This window comes from Epinephelus moara, chromosome 10 (assembly GCF_006386435.1).
Source record: "Epinephelus moara isolate mb chromosome 10, YSFRI_EMoa_1.0, whole genome shotgun sequence".
Taxonomy (NCBI): domain Eukaryota; kingdom Metazoa; phylum Chordata; class Actinopteri; order Perciformes; family Serranidae; genus Epinephelus; species Epinephelus moara.
In genome coordinates, this window is record NC_065515.1 from 38431885 (window position 1) to 38452485 (window position 20601).

The 20601-nt window shown below is 41.2% G+C and overlaps 1 protein-coding gene and 1 long non-coding RNA gene across 2 annotated transcripts in view; one reads left to right on the forward strand and one right to left on the reverse strand.

The window, feature by feature from the left end:
• Positions 1 to 20601, forward strand: part of LOC126397277 (adenylate cyclase type 1-like) — a 66617-nt gene that overhangs the window by 37293 nt on the left and 8723 nt on the right. The window contains exons 9-15 of the mRNA XM_050055933.1: positions 3170 to 3364; positions 7603 to 7700; positions 7880 to 7964; positions 8628 to 8717; positions 11141 to 11397; positions 11564 to 11690; positions 12630 to 12746. Of these exons, the coding sequence (XP_049911890.1) occupies positions 3170 to 3364; positions 7603 to 7700; positions 7880 to 7964; positions 8628 to 8717; positions 11141 to 11397; positions 11564 to 11690; positions 12630 to 12746 (969 nt within the window). The remainder of the gene's footprint in view (positions 1 to 3169; positions 3365 to 7602; positions 7701 to 7879; positions 7965 to 8627; positions 8718 to 11140; positions 11398 to 11563; positions 11691 to 12629; positions 12747 to 20601) is intronic.
• LOC126397278 (uncharacterized) lies at positions 7833 to 12716 on the reverse strand. Its single transcript, XR_007570632.1, has 3 exons — positions 12583 to 12716; positions 8582 to 8710; positions 7833 to 8007 (listed from the first exon to the last, which is right to left on the reverse strand). It is a non-coding gene; the product is annotated as an uncharacterized LOC126397278 (long non-coding RNA).

A 20601-nucleotide genomic window follows, 5' to 3' on the forward strand; every position in this document is an offset into this window, starting at 1 on the left:
TTTTTCACACAGGGCCATGTAGCTTTGGATTTTTTTCTTCCTCATTAATAAAACCCTTCATGTAAAAACTGCATTTTGTGTTTACTTGTGTTATCTTTGACTAATGTTTGAATTTGTTTGATGATCTGAAACATTTAAGTGTGGAAAACATGCAAAAAAGTAAGAAATCAGGAAGGGGGCAAACACTTTTTCACACCACTGTATATGTTGGTGTTTTTTTCATGCATATGAGCATCAATTTGAGCTTGCTCAGGTGTTTCTCATCATCTTTGTGAGTATATTTCCTTTAATCCAGCAGTGAGTCAGTCACAGTGCTGCTGGTCTGTTCCTGTCACTCAGTGTTTGGTGGCTGATGATTTGGTGTTGTGGCATCACAGGGTCTGACCGTCAGAAATAGCCTGCTAGCTGTAATCCGCCCAACTGTGTGAGCTTGGCCAGGCATTAGTACTTCATGATTCTGATGAGGTTGCATTATGACTGCTGGTAATCACCCACAGCCTGGTATCATCTCCTATAATAGCATTAGCCACATTGTTACATGATTATCCAAGTAGCCAAAATCCTAGCATTGTGACACAGTGGAATTTTATAATAGAATTATGACACTGCAAATTGTTTGGCCAAAAGCATATTTAATCATATGATGGATGATAAATCATTTTTATGACCTAAAATAAATGGAGTGGTACATTGGATTAAGTACTGTTAGACTATTAACTGTCACTTTCTAGTGAATTTGGATACTCGTGGTGTAGTTACTGAACATGTCAGTCAAAATAAACCTGTTTCTACATGAGGCAAAGCTGTTCAGCTGTGTGATGCAGAACATGTGTTGGAGTTCAGTCTGAAAGCTGCTGGATAAGAGCTTCAGTTTCTGCTGGCCTGGCCGGTATTGTGGATATAAAGTTTTTAATTTGTGCGAATGAAATACTGTGTTTTGCATATTACAAATGAATAATTTGTATCCTCATATTAATAGCTTTTGTGCACTTTCAGGGACACTAGTATTTTTACACCTTCAGACTTGAGAAAGATGAAAATGAGACTGAATGACTTGTTCAAATGGATGTAGAACCTGTGGGAGCAGAACAGTGATTATATTAGGATCCTTGTATCACTTCCACTGAGGATGGATGATTAAGTGACAGAGCCACTGTTTTTAATGTTATTTTGTAGAAGCAGGTGTAAATTTAAAGAATACTTCACATTCTTTTTATAATGCTGCGCTGTGGCTGTAAAATAGTGAGAAGAAGAACTGACTGATTCCTCTCTAATAGTAGCTACAGTTGAGACTCTAACTATAAATACCTACAGCGTACCATGTGCTTGCTTTATGCACATTGATAACATGCTTAATGATATAAGAATGGTGCAGAGTGTCTCTTATGTATGGCAGGATGCAGCAGTGCGTTTTACATGAATCTTCCAGTTTTTGTTGAAGTGACTCTTCGGCCCAGATTGAAATCAGGCAACGTGTTTTGTGCGTACTCTGTCCACGAGAATCCATTTTGCCTGTTGATGTTGTTGCCTGTTGTCACACTTTTATATGATGCTGATTTTAATATGACGCTGTTGGTCTGACTACATACTTCCACTCACACAGAGGATGCCAGCTGAGTAGACAGTCCTTCAGTATCGACCAGGATACATTCTCATACACAATGCTAAAAGAAAGTGGTCATTCTGTATGTAGCCCGGATCACCTCCAAATGTGGTCTGAGTGACTGGATCTCAATGAGCCTGTTTACACCTGGTACAGAGTGGTGCAGGAATGAGTCCTAAGTTAGCATTTTTGCACTCCCGGTTCCCTCTTGGTTTTTGGTTCAATGCCTGAAATAAGGTCTGTGATTAACACAAGCTGAGGAGACTTTCAGGATTTGTTCTACAACATAAAAGACGTCAGTAAATACCCCAGTTGTGAATATTGAAGTCTTTATGTGTCTTAAAAAAGGCGGTTGCTAACAAGCGGCTAAAGGAGACTGCAGAATGTCATCACACTGAACATGGCTTTACAGCATCGTTATGGTGGTGTGACCGTGGTTTAGTTTGTTTTCAGCCTAACATTAGCATTTTACCTCTGGCGATTGCATTTATGCTTCAAAAATTATAAAAGTGGTGTTCATTTGTGAAGATGGTCTTGCTGAACAAAACGTGCAAGAACCATAAGCGTATTTTTGCCACATACTTTTTGATGAGGGAACAAAAGCGATGCTAACTACCATGTCTGCCTACAATAAAACATCATTCCTGCAGCGCTGTATTAACATGCTTCTGTTATCGGTCTCCAGCTTATCACTTTTGTTCAGATTTTGACACTGTTTAGGTCCCTTACACCAGAGGGTCAAATGGCCCTACACACACTTGCGTTTATACTCTCATTAGCAGCTTGCTAGCATGCTCTCTAGTCAAGTTAACGGTTGACCAAATGAAAGAAGACCAAAAAAATTCTGAGAATTATCTCAAGAACATTAAAAACTCCTGTTATAGAGCGTTGTCACCAAAACATCCAACATGTCCTGCATGATAATGTAGTCCTTGTCGGGGACGCATCAGAACTCATGAGCGTTTACACCACAAAAGATATGTAGTCAAATATGTCCCACGCCTCAGAAAGTGGTTTGAGTGATCAGATCACAATGTGTCTTGATGGTCATTTACACTTGTATTTAGCACTATCCACTCGTGATGGGATCACCAAGATGCAGGTTAATACCAGGTATAAACAAGCTCAATGTGTCCGCAATGCGTCTTGGGTGCATTAACACCTGTACCTAGAGCTGTCAACTTGTGCATGGATCACCCAAGACGTTAATGCCAGGTGTGAAAAGGGCCTTAATTTAGCTGACAGTTTAGCTCACAACTCTCTACCCCACTAATGGTAATGAGGTGTAAAGTTTTCTGTCTGTATTTCATCAAACAATTTCGTTTTTTGGTGTTTAACAAGCATTGCAGCCTGACAGGGCTGAGCCAGCATGGCTGTAGATTTCATATCTTGTTTCCACTGATGTTTGTGAAGTTATTACAAAATCTTACAGCAGTGAATGCTGACTTCACAAAACTCTGCATTGGTATGCCTCAGCACACCAGCTGAGAACCAGCCAAGTTTAACACATCAGACAGGCTCGGCCTCTGCAGAGGCTGATTGTGTTGTCTGTTTGGTGTCTGACAGCGGAGGGCCCTGCGGACTGCGTCAGAGAAGCTGAGGAGTCGGACGTCCTTCTCAGCCACCGCCGTGCAGCACTCGCCAGGAACACGAGTCAACCGCTACATCGGGCGGCTCATTGAAGCGCGGCAGACCGAGTCAGAGACAACAGACCTCAACTTCATCACTCTGTTCTACAGGAGCAGAGACAGGGAGCGCAGGGTGAGGACACACACACACATGCATACACACTGAACATCTGCAGAGAAGCCAGCAGTAACTTGGATTTATATTTACAAAATGTTACAAATATATACTTTCCTCATCACACATAAGGTAACATGCTTCGTGACTGCCCCCCCCCCCAACCTTATTCTCTCACATAGGCTACACACCCTACACAGTCTCTAATTCTTTCTCCCCTTTCTCCCTCTCTCCCACGCCTGTTGTCTATGATGTCTGTGTGTGTGTGTGTGTGTGTGTGTGTGTATGAGGAATCCACCCACCCTCTCAGGAGGGGGTGCAGATAATGATTTGGGAACGTCTGAGCGGCACACGTGATAGCTTTCTCCTGTGCTTGCGTGGGTGAGCCATAAAAGAGACACAGAACGGGGACGGGCATGTGTGTGTGTGTGTGTGTGTGTGTGTGTGTGTGTGTGTGTGTGTCACAGTATCTATGTCTGTGTCTTTGTCTGTGTGTAATCTAGACATCCAAACTGGTGGCAGAAGAATCATAACCCCACACACAGTAAAAACTAGTTAATTATTACTCATTTTCAGAAGTCTCATCCATCAGGAAAATGCCACCAGCAGAAAAAAAAATCAAGGCTCAAATTAGTGTTTATTTACTCCCACGCAGCTACAGTAAAAATATTTCTTTCATAGGATGCTGGTAGAGTTCAGGACACACCATTGTCCCTGAAGTATAGATCTAACTGCACATCGGATTTATAGAGCAAACGTTAGATTGTTTCATATCCAACTACAGAATTTAGATCCATTCAATGTCATTTGCCTCTAAAACAGTTTTTTATCTCAGGCAGAAATAAAGAATAACTTCTAAGGTAGTGACTCTCAACCTTTCTTGTGTCAAGGACCCTGAAATTGATACACATTAGGTCATGACCCCCATTTGAGAAAATTTTGCTTCAAGGACCTCCATCTGAAAAGATTTTGGTTGTTAGATATGATTACAACCAGAATTTTATAGCTGTAAACTACAGTTGTGGAGATAACTAAGGAGAAAGTGAGACCTATGATCAGAGTAGTCACTCAGATCTGAACTCATTAAAGATAAAAACAATAAAGCTGTCATGTAACGTAGGCCTCTTCCACTTTATCATCCCTCATTTTCTCTTTTTCTCCAGAGGTCAGTCAGCAGTTGCTTGGTTGGTCTATTGCCATGATTCTTTAGGCCTTTGCACAATGAATCTGTATTTTTTGTCCAAGTGTGTTGCATGTTTAAAAATAAATCAATCACATTTAAATGCAGACTTCAGACAAAAGTGGACAGCGGGCCAGCAAGAAAAAGAAGTGGAAATATTTGGAAGCAATTACCTTTTTGAAATCTTCCACGACAGAGACAATGTTATCTTAGCCTATCCAGAAATGCATAACAGCAATGATGATGCTTACAGCAGAGTGCAAAGCCACACAATATTGTTTCATAATTCGATAACCAAATGCCTTCAGGGAGTGTCGACGGGGAGGTACCTTCAGTGGAGAGAAGCAAGGGAAGCAAATGCTACTCTGCATTTTTGTATAGCGAACTTCCCCAACCAATGGAGTAATGAAATGCATCACACTCAATGTGCAAGATTTCTGTACATAACATAATCTATCAGATGACGGATCAAAATGCATGGGAAAAATACGGACTTGGTGTACAAAGGCCTTTAGCCTGTAAAATATCTTGACAACCAGTGAATGGATTCTTTCCTTTATGATCAGTGACCTTATTCTATGATGATGACAGCTGTATCAGGATTGGAGTTGCCATCCTTCTGGTTAGCTGCTGCCTCTCATAACTGAGATGCTGCCCTAAGTGAAGGAGTTAACAATCTTCAGGTCTTGTTCACAAGGGTTAGATGGAGCGTGAGAACAGCAGGTGGAATTAGCCCCTCTCAGGTGGCTTATGCTTGAGGCTGAGTCCAAAGGTGAAGCTCCACTGACACTCCAGATATCACCTGTGTTTCAGGAAGGAGGCTTTGGGTACCAACCAGAAGGGTATGATGATGGAGGCAAGCAGGTGAAATTAACTTCCCTCTTGGTCTGTCTAAGCTCAGCTTGAGGGAGAGAATAAGAGGCTCAAATAGAGAAGAAGAGTGAGCTACTGCTTCTGCACAGTGGAAGGTGCCATTTCAGGTCAATTGTTGGAGGTATTCTGGGCATGCCAAACTTTAAGGACACCCAAAGCCAGAACAGTCTGGAGGGATTCTGTAAATCAACAATCCTGGAGGCACCTAATCTGTCTTTCATACCAAGCACACAAGCTTGCATAGTTTGTGTGAGGTTGAACATAAACCGAGAAGAGAGAATTATGTGTATTTTAAGCAAGACAATTACTAACCACAAAAGGTGGTGGTATTTTGGCCACAGAACTTGGCAGAAAATCAATGTGGTGTTTACTTCCATAGCTAAGGTGGAAATTATGATTCTCGGAAGACTCTTTAAATGTCTCAGCAGATCTACGCAGAGAAGGGTGGTATGGATAACTATACATGTAGGTCATCGAGTTTTGCAAAGGAGCTGATGTGATAAACTCAAAAAGTCTGAGTGTGAAAAAAGCTGTTGTTTTATTTGACTCCTGATGGTAGTTGGAGGAACCTTGAACAGCCATGCAACTCTCTTCCAAAGACCCCATGTATATTTGCTGTAGCCCAGAGAAGCATATTCCAGCCTTAAAGGGTAATTTAGGTATTCTTTAATCTGGGCCCTATTTTCCCATGTTTCTGAATCTAAGTGACTAATGGGAATGACAATATTTTAATAGGTCCATAATTGAGCCAGGCAGTACTGGCCAAACAGGCTGCATTGTAACCATTCAGGGCCTTTGTGCACTGTCAATTTACACTTTTGGTGGATGTAAACTGTCACAGTGAATATGCCCTTAGTGTTTACATTGTGGCCTGGCCACTGATCTTGCTCAATTTTGGACCAATTTCAAGTTGTTGTTCTCATTAGTCATATAAGCCCCTTTCCAACTGCATAAAAACCCCACTAACACCGCTAACATCTGGCTTTTGTGTTTAATGGAGATTGTTACGATCGGCATTCACTCCCTGACAAATGACTCTGCAGTAGTCAGGGGTGTTTATCGGCTCCTGCTCTGATTGGCAGTGATGGCAATACAACAGCCTTGTGGATGCACTAATTGTAGCCCCTTTGTTGATGCGACCCAATGATCAACATCCACAGAATACCATCTGTCTCTGTCTGAGCAGCGCTTGAACACCAATGACAATGTAGTTGGCACCAAGTTTGAAAGACTGAAAAAGTAAGAGAAATGAGAAACAAAGTAACCACCGCAAAATTTTCACTGGCTTCCTTACTGCTCTCTACTTTTTACCAGCCTGTTTTCCAGTGTGCAACCCCTCTATGATGTCACACATGACACACCAGATAAAAAAAGGCACTTTATTCACCATTTTTAGTGGGTTTACCGTGTTTAAACGTACATACATACATGCACTAATTTTGGTGGAAAAAAGGTCTTAGACACAAAAACATGCAAAATAGGGTCTGGATCAGAGCATGTGAGCGGAGAGGAGCAGAGCGGGGAGCGGGAGGATTTTGTGTTGAGGGAGGAGCGGCTATTTTTTTAAAAGGTGGAGTGGAGCCTTATCTCTTGCTCCAATTTCGCTCCGGTCGCTCATGCCCCACCCAGAATGCATCTTTGCACCTGCGCACACCCGCACTATTTTCTTTCAAACCTATGGAGTTTACTGTGTACTTCAGAAAAGAAACTGAGAAGAGAAGCAGCGGTACCTTGGAGAACGGTCCCTAACTGCGGGGAGAGGTGAGAGGGCTTCGGAGGTCGGCCGCTTAACCTGGTCCGTCTCCTCCACACTTTGACTATTTCCACCCTGCCAGCGGTACCGTGTAGAACGGTCCCTAACTGCGGGGAGAGGGCTTCCCCGGAGAATCTACCAAGCTCATGTTTTATTGGTGCCGTAGCATTGTTCCGACCTCTCATTTGTCCGACGTCCCGACCACATGCTCTGGTCCGGATTGAAAAATACTTAAGTTACTGTGTAACACAAACACTTTAGAGAGCACAGATAAACTCTACACTGGAAAAAATGTCACACTTGTGCATTTGGTTTTAAAGCAGGGTAAAGATTCTCCACAGAAAAGTATATCTGACCTGCTCCTATCTAGACCCAGATAAACATCTGAGTGGATGGATGGATGAATGATTCTTATGTTGACTTTTTCCTCTCTGTTTTGTCCTTTCTTAGTATCACCAGGTGTATGACGACCATTTCATCAGTGCAGTGGTTCTCTCTCTGATCCTCGCTGCTCTGTTTGGCCTTATCTATTTGCTAATGATCCCACAGTACGTACACACACATACACACACACTCTTCCACATTTGCAGCTTGTCCATTCGTGTAGCGTAATTGGATCGCTCTTGCTAGGGTGCAGTGAGACAATTAAGAAGGAAGGTGTTTTCACTGCAGTCAGTGGAAAAGTGGGGAAGCCCTTCTCACTCTGGTCTCTCCTCTCGTTTCTCAGGGGGATGCTGGTGCTGCTTCTGCTGGTGCTGTGTGTGTGTTTCCACGTGGCCTGTGTCATGTACCTGCATCTTACCAGTGTTCAGGTAGGACTCCCAGACCTCCTCCTTCAGGATGCAGCTCAGAAACCTGATTAAGATTATTCAAAATAACAAATTTATATATAGAAATCAACTAATAAATTATAATTTGTTATTATGGATAACCTACTGTAAGTAGTAGTAAAATATTAGTAGTAAAATTAGCTTCACCTTTTCCAGCGGCAATGTTAAAGTGATGAACACATTAATGCATCAGTATTTATAATCCAGTTGTATAATATTTATTGTTCTGAAATGAGCCATTCTGTACAATGAATACTTTTATCAGTACAGAAGTACATACATTTTAACTGCAAGACTTTTACTTGTAAAAGAATATTTCTACACTGTACTATTGCTACTTTTACTGAAGTAGAGCCTGTGTGCTTCTTCCTCCACCGCACACTTGTCAGGTTGTGAGTGACCACGCCAACTTATACCCTCTATATGACACTGTGGCATCATGCTACATTGAACTCTCATCATATCCTTTAAGCTTCTCCTCTAATAGGCCTGCATGTAATGAGCCACACCACAGAATGCACCCATTTCATTTCCACTCCTGGCTAATGATGTGTCCAAAATGCCATTGAAGTAGATAAACAGGTGCTTCATTTACTCACTCGTTCTATTTTCCAATCACTTCCCTTCTCTCTCCTCTGGTTTTAGTGCCAACCGGGCTGCCTCACCATCCAGATCCGAACGGTGCTGTGTGTCTTCCTCGTTCTGCTCACCTACTCTGTTACCCAGGCCTGTGTGGTAAGAGTGTAGATTTATATAATAATTAGTTTAATTCAAGTTTAAGCGCTGTGCAGGGGGAAGCAAAAAACAATAAAAACAAATAAAAATAAAGTTAAGGGTGAAAGTTTATTTTTGACCTAAGAGACAGCAGTTTGACAAAAAAAAATCTTAACTCAAGCTATATGTCACTTCTTCCGTAGCTTTCAACTGCATGTCACAGTCCTTCTTAGCGGATGTCTTTCTTTTGCTCAGGTGTCATTATGTGCCTTCAGTTGCATAATGTCAACCGCCACTCTCTGAGGAAGACCATGAGATGCAGCCGAAAGCTTGAGGAGCTCATGGTCAAGACTTTTTGTGTGAGATTAAAACATACTTAAACAAAAACAAAAAAAACATGATAAACTAATTACAGGATACTGGTTTAAACTGGCTTATAGCTATATATAGCGAATCATAAAGTATTTATAATGTATTTACTATCTTATTTATTATATGATTACATTTATATTATAATAATATAATATGTGATCAACCTAGATCAATCTCCATCAAGGACATGTCTGCAACATAGATGATCAGAAACACGTATGAATCATGTATGAGATATAATAACCATCTCTGTTTCGCATCATATCACTGTGAATGTAAACTGGTGACAAAGAATTTATTAACTTCTTATAAAAAATAAAAACAGGGGTTCAAATGTTGATATCGTACAATGACTTAAAGGCCTAGGCTATGTAAAAATAATAGAACATTAAAGTACACAATGCAGAGCAAAGCAGTTGAGTTAGACACAGTGTCATCATTTCATTGTCATTTCAAGTCTCTGCAGTACACAAGTTGGCAGAGTTGCACCCGAGCAGATGGTGCCGCAGAGTCTCAGAAGAATAAAACATTTATTGTCCAAGTGTAAAATACCCGTTAAAATATTTTAAACGCAAACTGGTTGGTGTCAGCATCGGCCCCAGAACTTGGTCAGGCTGGTGTGTGGGTGTGTGATTAGCCCACTGTAGGTGTAAAAATACAATAAAGCAAAGGTGTAGCAGCAGGGATGTAGTGAAGGGATGGCCCCGCTAGCTACAGGCTTTGATCATTTCCTTTATTGAATAATCTAATTGTTTTCTTTTTTATCTAATTTCTTTTTTTTTTTTTAATATTTCAAGGTTACAAAATACCAAAGATGAACCAGAGCCTTAAGAGACATTACATTGTAGCCTCTTTGCTGAGGCACAGTGCTCATTTGAGCTAATTGCAAACGTCACCATGCTACTATACTCACAATGTCAGTGCTACCATATTGATGTTTAGCAGGTACATGTTTACAGTGTTGACCATCTTAGTTTAGTGTGTGACCATGCCGAATATTAGCATTGTTAGCGTGCTGACGTTAGCTGAAAGCACCACAATACAGCCTCACAGAGCTCCTAGTTTTAGATGTTTTTATATGGTTCGCACAGCTCCCTCTTCACCATAACATTCTGGTGCAGCGCCCGCATCACTGCAGACACCGCACCAAACCGCCTATCCATCTCAAGCTCCATTCTACCCTCAGTCGTGAACAAGAGCCTGAGATACTTGAACTCTTGAGGCAGTGACTGTCTCTCAACCCAGAAGGGGCAATCCAGTGTTTTCCAGCAGAGAACCATGGCCTCAGATTTAGAGGTGCTGACTCTCATCCCAACTGCTTCATACTCAACTGCAAACTGCCCCAGTGTATGCTGGAGGTCACATTGTGATGAAGCCAACAGAACCACATCATCTGCAAAAGCAGAGAAGCAATTCTGAGGTTCCCAAATCGGACCCCTTCCTCCCCCAGCTGTGCCTGGAGATCCTGTCCATGAATATCACAGACAGGAGTGGTGACAAGGGACAACCCTGGCGGAGGCCAACACCCACCGAGAACGTGTTTGACTTTATGCTGAGTATGCAAAGGCAACTCTCACTTGACTGCATGGCTCATATCAACGATCCTGGTGCCCTGTAACCCCACAGTAGCCCCCATAAAACACCTCTATCTGTCTGTTAGGTCAAATATGAAGTTACAGCCAGGGTGCTATTAGCTCAGCTAGCATAAAAATTGGAAATGGGGAAGCAGAGTCACATGTAAAAATTCAGTTTACACCTGAAATTGTTTTTTTGTTGTTGTTGTTTTTTAAGTCTTGTCACTTGATTAATGACATAATCAGCCACCCAGTCAACTCATTTTGTTGATTGACTTAATTACTCAACTAATTGTTTTAGCACTAAGCCCACAGTTTTACTTAATACACATTTTTAGATTAATTAAATTCACCTCCCCAGCATCACACACAGTACTGTGTATCTTTTAAGTTTATTTCATTGTCATAAATTGCCTTATGTCTAACATAAAAGCATAAAAGGCATTATTAGTGGTTGTTTGTTTATCTAACCCACTTTCCTGTGATCTCTCCTTCTAGGTGGGATGTGTTCCTTGGGGGAGAGTTGGGACAAACTCCAGCCTCTTGGTGGAAGAGGTCTCTGCAGATGCCAACAACACAGCAGCGGACAGAGCTTGTACAAACATGGCATACGCCCTACTGTCCTGTGTGGCTGGCACCCTCACTCTTGTCCCCTACCTCCGAGTCTCCTCGCTCCCCAAGATCCTCCTGCTCCTCCTCCTCTCTGTCACCTACACTGTCGTCATGGAGACCAGCGGCTATCGGCAAGCTGTGGGGTGAGACTGAGCTACATGTGATGTTTAGTGTGGTATGGAAAACATGTATGTTTGTGGCTCATGTATGTGTTTTAAATTCATATTTCTTCTCATTTTTTTTAATCTGCCTGTCATGATATTTAAAGGAGCAAACAACCCATTTTGTTTCTGTGTGTGTGTCTTTCAGGGGAGGGTTTCTCCACACACGGGGGTACGATCCTGTGTTGGCTGCCTTGCTGTTTTCTGGAGCGCTGGCTCTGCATTCAAGACAGCTGGACCTGAAGCTGCGGCTCGACTATCTCTGGGCCACTCAGGTACGTCTGTTTGTACAAGTAGCACATCGTTACTGCTCATGCATGCATAAGGCTTTGTATGTGCACACCCAGTTGCTCTTGCTCACTGCAAGAAAATCTGCTTAGGGTTATTAGTTTGATCCACAGCTCCTCCTCATTACAGCTCAAAAACACTGAACCCCAAAATTGCTCCTGTTGTGTTTAGGGGAAATTGTAAGTTGTGTATTTGATGAAAAACATACATAAATATCTGCAGTAAGAAAATCTCAACCAGTGCAGATTATTGATATTGATGATGATATTAATGTTATAAGTGTAGTCATAGTATGCACTCACAGATGATCTTAAATATTTAAAATCTATGTCAAATTGTGTAACTTTTGTTGGTCTCTATCTTCCTTTTTTTAAATGTATTTATCTTTTATGGTTTTGTATATTCACCTATTTCTATTGTAATTAATAAAAGAAAACTAAATAAAACACCATTCACAAAAAAAGAAGATTTTCATGTCTTGAAACAAGTTAATTTCTGGTGGAAACAAGATGAAATATTTTCACTTGACTGGCAGGTTTTTAAAACCCAAATTTTAGGATTCAGTTTCAGGCAGAAATGGCTTTGAATAATGCATATGTTCTCAGTGTGTGTGTGTGTTTGAATGGTATGTGTGTGTGTGTGTTTGCATGCACAGTCTTGTGCAGTCCCAGTGGATCATGAAAGTGTCTATGTTTCTATTTTAGGAATGACAGTGAGCGTTAGTCTTGTTTGCAAATCATTATCTCCCTCTAGTGATAAAGATAAGCAATTACATCTCCCTCTGAGCTTTGAGCTACAATAAAGGTTCATTGTATTGGGACAATAGAGTATCAGTTTCGTTTTGGATCTACATATCACTGTCACTCTGTAAAGACTCACCTCTCTTTCTCCTCTTGTGTGTTGTATTTATTGCTGATGGTGTCCAGGCGGAGGAGGAGAGAGGCGACATGGAGAAAGTGAAGCTGGATAACAAGAGAATCCTGTTCAATCTGCTGCCGGCTCATGTGGCTCAGCACTTCCTCATGTCAAACCCCAGGAACATGGTGAGCATCGACAGACATGTCCAGGCTCGTCCTACAAGCATTATCAGTCTAAAGGGAGTTAAGACCTCTCAAACCAGCAAACACTTTCCAGTGTTTCCTGACGCACCTGGGAGGAGCTGGTTTAGTGATTTACAGGTCAAAAGACACCCAGACATCTGGGTTAAAAGTCAGCTGAATTTGGCTGAAAGGTGTTCTTTAGACGTCAAGGTCAGTAGTTCCCTACATGGACACATGTTTACTGGGGACCCTTTGGCCCTGTTTACATCTGGTATTACCATGTGTCCTGGATGATTGGATCGCAAGTGGACAGCGTTATCTACAGGTGTGAAAGCATCCGATGTGTCCTCAATGCGTCCTGAGATCTGATCGCTCAGACAAAATTTGGACGTGGTCTGGGCCCCATATGGACACATTTCCAGCAGTGTGCATGGTAATGTGTCCTGGGCCACATTAAAGGATGCCCTCTGCAGTGTCAATTCATTGACAAAAACTATGATAAAAAGTTTTTTGTCATCAAACTTTTTTCCATGACAAAAACAAGACAATAGCTATGCTTTCATCCAAAAGTGATTTGAATCATTGGGAAATGCGCATTAAAAGAAATACGAATCCTGTGTGTTTCCATTAAATGTACGGACTACGAGAAAACTAAGAACTCGAGCGAGTTTTCCACAGAACCGGAAACAAAACAAGTCTCGCATTCTTCTTCTTCTACGTTTTCTGGCGGTTGGCAACCAGCTTGTAAATGCATTACTGCCTTCCCGACCCGGAGTGTGGATATCACCACGGAGAGAGGTGCGCTACGTCAGACTTAATTCGAACATAACTGTTTCCATCCCCCGTTTTGCGAATCAACATTTTTTTTCGAATCAACCAAAACCCGGCTAAAGCGAGCGTATTTTAGTTTGTGCAAATTTAATTTGAATTTTGGCGTTTCCATCATAATTTTCCGATGCGATACTTCTAGATGCACATCTAAACAGGCTGATGGAAACATGGCTAATGACAAGCTAAAAATAGACCTTGAAAATAAAAAACTAAGACGAAATATATGTTTCATTTTTGTTGACGAGACCAGACGTGACGTAATGAAAATGTTAGTGGTGGACTATTGCACCTTGAAAGCCGAGAACAGCCGTGGTAGCAATTATCTTCAAATGGTGCATGAGTGACAGGCTGGCAAACTCCATTAAATAGTCTGCACCAGGACATTTCACAAACACTCACACCAGAGCAGCGTCAGCCGTTGTTGCGAGTTATGAGCTGTAATTCAGCAGTAAATAATCAGCCATGTGTGTCTGACTGTGAATGGTAGAGCTGCTGAATGGATTTGAGGAGTTTGTTAGTTACAGTGGTGGCTGTTAGCAGTTAGCTCCGCTTGTGAGCTGCTAAATGGCAGCGGAGCAAGGAGTCACCAGACTTCATAACTGTTGATCCCTGCAGGACTCCCCTCAGATCCGGACTACCTGGGGAAGGTTTATGATTTGATGCTGTCTGACAGGCAGGTAGGAGGCTCAGTTATCTGTGAGTGTAGCTGTGCTGTAAGTTAACAGTCTGAACTCAGATCAGTTTTCACCGACAGAGATAAAAATTTAGTTTTTTTTTAGTTTTTAGTTTACTCTGTGAGACATGAATTTAAACTTCCAGACTTAGACGTTGAATAAGTTATTGTTAAAGGACTTGCACTTGTGTTGCCCCTCTCTAGTCTTCTGACCTCTTAGAACACTTTCATACTATGTCACATTCATTCATTCACACACACACACACACACACACACACACACACACACAGTTTGGAGCTCAGTATCTTGCCTAAGGATACTTTGCTGTGCAGGGATCAAACCGCCGATCCTCCCATTAGTGGACGATCCACTCTAACTCCTGAGCCACAGCTGCCCCAGAGTTATCCGCCTGTGATCGGATCAGCCAAGACGCATGTTAAAAGGTGTTAACAGGATCTGTGTTACAGGATGTATGTCTGAGGTGTGAGCAGTTTAATCAAAGAGTTATTTTTCCATTTCAGATTGTTTCATTTGAATGGCTTTTACTAACCAGGAAAGATAAAAAATATAAAGATTAGGGAAAAGTCTGAAAAATAAACAGAATCTTGCATCGTACTCTTGTATTCCTCCCATGTAGCCTTCCCTTAAAGTCATCTTCAGTCCCACTGGAAGATCCTGATCACACATAGAAACTGTTTTAGGTTATGTATCCTACCATTGTTCCAACAGCATTTAAATGACTATATTACACTTAGTAGCAAGCTCTAACTACATACTAAAACAAGCAATCTACTTCTGTTGTTTTAACTTGTTTTATTACCAACAGGGCCTCTAGTTTTAGAGCTATAAGCTGTCCATGATGACACAACAGTGTGTGCCTGATTTAAGAGAAACATATTATAAACTCACTGTTAAGTAGCTGCAAGAAAATGCACGTCTACTATATGATAAATTAAAAGGGAAATTTCGGTTTATTTCAACCCGTCTCCTATCGTCCTAAATTTGGTTCAAGTGACTAGTGACATACAGATAATAGTTAGCATGTTAGCTGTTAGCCCAGATGCAGCCGTAGCGTCAGACTTGTTAAAACGTAAGTGAACGGGCATCCCTTCAAATGCAAAGTTAGTCCACTAAACAAGCTTTTTTTCCACAAAGACCGCCTCATATCGTTAGGATAAATGTCAGAGAACATATAGAAAACGACATGTAAACGTGTTGTCTTACCTTACCGGTGTGCTGCCATGTTTGTTTACCATCTAGCTCTGCTTTCCAAAGCGCGGCCGAAATATATCTCGCGAGCTCTAGATAAAGCCCAGCTGGATACTACTCCAGGTGGAGGTGTCTCGTCCTCGGTCACATCCAGACCTTGAAAATAAGGCTGCAACCGCTCCCATTCCTTGCAACAGAGGCATTCCTCTTCTGTGGGCACTGGGGCACAGCATTCACAGGTACACCACCAATCTCCAGAGCTACGCAGCCTTGCAGCAGCCATTCCTCCCCTCTCGTCCTCTAACGATACCTGTTGCGTCTCTCTCTCTCTCCTCCTCCTCCTCCTCCTCTGTTCAGGCGACTGTCCGGTTCTGCCTTCCCGCTGTTGCTGCTTGTTCAGGTACACTATGAGATCGCCGCTTGTTCTCGCGATATTTTGGCCGCGCTTTGGAAAGCAGAGCTAAATTGTAAACAAACATGGCAGCACACCGGTACGGTAAGACAACACGTTTACATGTCATTTTCTATATGTTCTCTGACATTTATCCTAACGATATGAGGCGGTCTTTGTGGAAAAAAGCTTGTTTAGTGGACTAACTTTGCACTTGAAGGGATGCCCGTTCACTTACGTTTTAACGGGTCTGATGTTACGGCTGTATCTAGGCTAACGGCTAACATGCTAACTATTATTTCTATGTCACTAGTCACTTGAACCAAATTTAGGACGATAGGAGACGGGTTGAAATAAACCAAAATTTCCCTTTAAGAAAAAACATTCAATACTGTTGACAGAAATTTAGCCAAGCAATATTATTATTTTATACTATGTAAAAACAAACTGAACCCTCCCAGATAACACAGGAATATTATACAGGGCCTGATAAAGGTACTTTGCCAGTTCTCCAGACTGTTATTATTTTTCTCAGTACTTACCCACTCCATTTTTAACACAGTTGTGCTGAACAACATAATACTGTACATCTCCTGCTGTCTTAATGAAACATATTGTATTGAGTGTAATCAATAACAAACTTCTCATTTAGATTTATTATTTTCATGTACACAGAACTGGATTTGGCGAAATAACCCCGTAATGAAATGAGATGGAGCGAGTGTTTCCTCCCAGTAGCTGGGGGTAAAATTTAGTTTGTGTAGCTCTCAGGGGTGAAAGTTCTGCACACAGTAATGAAATGCATGATATCAGTAGCTGAGATGGCGGTTACAGGGACAACCAATGCAAATCATTATTTTTAATTAGTCCCACCTTTTCAGTCTCATCACTGCTCGCTTTGCACGTACTGCCACTGTTCTTAAAACCAGTTTATACCATCAGATCATACTGCTGTTAAACTTGAGGCCTAGATGTTTTGAAATGTCTCACTTTTCAGCCAAATTTAGCCGCTAGCAGTTTGACCAATGTATCAAGATGCCTCTTGACCCATAAATGACCAAATTAGCGCTTATTGGCTGGTGTGAAATCTAAACTTGCCATCTTGTGAACTTAATTTCAAGCTGGTAATCAGCTGAAGGAATATATTCTGCTGATTAGAACATGAGCAGGTTACTGGCTTCGTGTTTAGTTTCCCCATTACGAAAAAAAAAAAAAAAAGTCCTGTGTGCCCTCAAAGTGTCGGGGGCTTAACGTGGAAAAATATCCCAGCTGTTTAGGACAATGGCACTGCTTGACCTGACCATGTGTTGCGGTGGTAGAGTGGAAGTGTGAGCTGACAGCCCTGTGAGTCTGTCTCCACTGATTGATGAACATCCCCTCCACTGATCTCTGTTCCTTCCTCAGCCCCCTCCTCCCTCTCTCAGGAAGTGATGAAAACATACATCCTTTCAGGAAATTCATAGCCCCTCAAGAGGACAAGTTTGGTTTGTAAACACTAAAGCTGTGTCCGAATTCTTATGCTACATATTTATTGTATTATAACATTTTTGTCAATTATTTACAATTTTTGTCCCTATTTCGCATGTAAAACTTCTGATTGCAGGGGCGTAATTTATGGCAGACACAAGGGACATGTCCTCTGCACTTTTTCAGATGGCAGTACTGGATCCTTCTACTTCTTACAGTCTGAAAACTGACATTATATTAAAAAAGGTGTAGGAGTTGGGATAGTGTTTGCATCTTGTAAGTTATAGAGATGAATGGAGAGTATAAAAATGAGAATAAAATAAAAATGAAAAAGAATTTCAAAAATCAGTATAATATCTTTTAAAGTAGTAGCAGTATCTATTATAGTGGAGCTTGGAGTGTCTGGTGTAGACACTGTGAGAGGAGACACATTTTGTGATCTTGAGCTCTATCGGGTTCAATGGAACTGTCATTTATTTTAGCATATTTTGTTACAATTAGCATGAAATAAATGCATTTTACTCCTCATTTTACACATTTTGTGTCACTGCACCATGGCCTGAACTGTGCCAACAAACCATCATTTGTTTCCTTAAGTCAAAGTAACTTTCCTTTAAGTCAGTATATTGATCAGTTTCTTCACTTTTTGCTGTATTTTTGTTACGACCATCCAATTTATGAAGGGGACATATCAATATTATGAGAAAAACATGGTCGTATTTGTTCTACCTCAGGTTTGGGTATCTGAAATCAAAGCCTTTTTGAGTATTTGTGTATTACTATCATATACAACATGGACAGAAAAAGTTTGGAGCTGATGGTCCACAACTAGTAAAAATGTTGCAGCAATTCCTGTCAGGGGACATTTAAAAATTCACATAAAAGGCAACAAAGTGAAAGCAAACTTACACTCTAAGCTTTTTTTTTTTTTTTTTTTTTTTAACAAATCCTTCCATTAGAAAGCATATAAGCAGAAAACATGATGCAAACCCCTGCACTACCATTTCCTTCATTTTCTTCCTTATATATTATTCTTGTCTGTTTTACCATTGCAAAGTAGATAGAAAAGCAGCAAATGTTATTATGAAAGGTTACCTTCATTTGAATGGTAATTGTGTAATTTGTAATACTCTGTATAATACAAAGTATTCAGTGCATATTTTTGTGTAAATGGAAGAGAGCTACAATTAGGACACTGCTTTGATGTCTCAATCCATAATTTAGCCTGTTTAGCATATGAGAAAGAAAAAAAACAGGGCTAAATTGTAGCATAATGAGCTCAACAAGAACACTGACCACAGGGGGGTCTTTGACTGACATGCAAAATGGCCATCTACAGGCTAAAGGAGCCAAGCTTAAGACAGATTTAATGCAACTTAATAATGCACTTGAACACAGTTTTGGGAGTTGGCAGAGAGAGATTGAAAGAGTGGTCAAAACTGATGCAGCAGAAGCCAAGATATCCAGATGTGGGTCACACTCCAAAAATGCAGGAACCTACATTTCCCATAATGCGCACAGACAGCTTTTTTCACGACACCTGGTAGATGCTCCTATCTCTCAAACTCCGCATCTCCAGTTTGTAACTTGGATCTTCTGTTAAAAATTTAAAGTCTCTGATCCCAAGCTGAAAGAGCCCAGATGACATCACAATTACATCATCCATCATCCAACTGACAAAGCACCTGCAGAGACATTTGTGAGGTGAATAACTATTTCAAACATGACAGCATTATTTCATCTTTTTATTATCATCAGTAAACCCCTGAATAAATCAAAAACCAAATAGCTTACACTTTGTGTTTGAGTCCATAATTATTCCAAAACTAATAAAAACCCATAAAATAGCATTACTTGAATGAGCATGGTCATTGTAGTGTATTTGAAACCACCTCAGGACTGCAGCTAAGCTATGTGGTTACAGGCTGTGACCACACAGACAGCAGTGGTTAGTAGGTTAAATTCATTGTTGGTTTAGGTCTTGTCAAGGGATTTGCTAATAATAACAAAAAGCTAAAGTAACGGCGGCCTTATCCTTTAACAATCAGCGGGCTATGCGTCAGACGGCACAGGGATCATCTGAGGCTGAGACTAGTAAACACTGGGGGCAGGAAGTCAGGAAGTATGTTTCCGGCACATTGGTGACCCCTCGCAGCTACAGTGTATAGAAAGACTTCCTTTCTTTCCTCTGGGCTAAAGTTCACCCATACACTGTATTCATAACACAGCACAGTGGGACTCTGCAGCCTGGAATTCAAAGTTTCATTGCTCCAACATCAGGATTGAAAGATTGTCTTTGTTGCGTTGGGAGCTACAGTAGCCACATGTGAGCATACTGGTTTTATTTGCCCTTTATACATATAAACTTGATATATTTGTGCCTGAGTGTGTGCCACGACCTCAGTCAGTATTTAAATTGCAAACAATAAGTTCTCTTAGGTTGTTTTATGTCCTGTAGTGCAACTGCAGTTTAGCTGTGGGAAACAACATGACAATAAAGCTCTCCTGAATCTTGAATGTGAACCAGCAGCTGCAATGCATCTGGCTTTTAAGTTCTTTAACATTTCTAACCACTGTGTATCCCATATGAAATCTATTTCTGTAAATTCATGAGGAGCATACAGTGTGTGCAAGTAATATTTTTTTAAAAATGAAATAGAGTGGATTTCCATTACAGTGTGAAATTGTGCAATATATTTCCAAATAACAAAAGGCATTTTTGAACACAAGTATAATTTTGCAAAACTAATGGAAAATGCATCATTAATTTGCCTACAGAGAAGTTACAGTGGGAGACTGCCTCTAAAGGCAAAGCAAAATGTTCTGGTCTGGTTTCCATCAGTTAAAGTAAATGAAATATCACTTGAGGGTGTTCATGCAATAAGTATGGGTACTCATGTGGGCTAAGATCATATGCACTGAGAACAGTTCAAGCCCTGAGCCTGATACAATAAAAGTGAATAGATGTGTCTTTGTGATGCCCACACAGGGACGGTTTTTGCTATGGGCAATGTGGGCGACCGCCCAGGGCGCAATCTATGTGAGGCCGCACGAGCGCCCTCCAAAAAACCCCCAAAAAAACAAACAAAACTCGCCAGTTTTCTAGACTACCGCTCATTTCCACGTCAAGTTAGTGGAGTGGGCGCTGGGGTGCCCCTATTATCACGTTTCAACCAGCAACAGAAAGGAAAGGCGAATCCTGGCAGTTGTGGGTTGAACGGGGGTCACAGACAGGAATACGGCGGAGGCTCATAGTGCTCTGCGGCGCAAGATAACGGCTTACCGG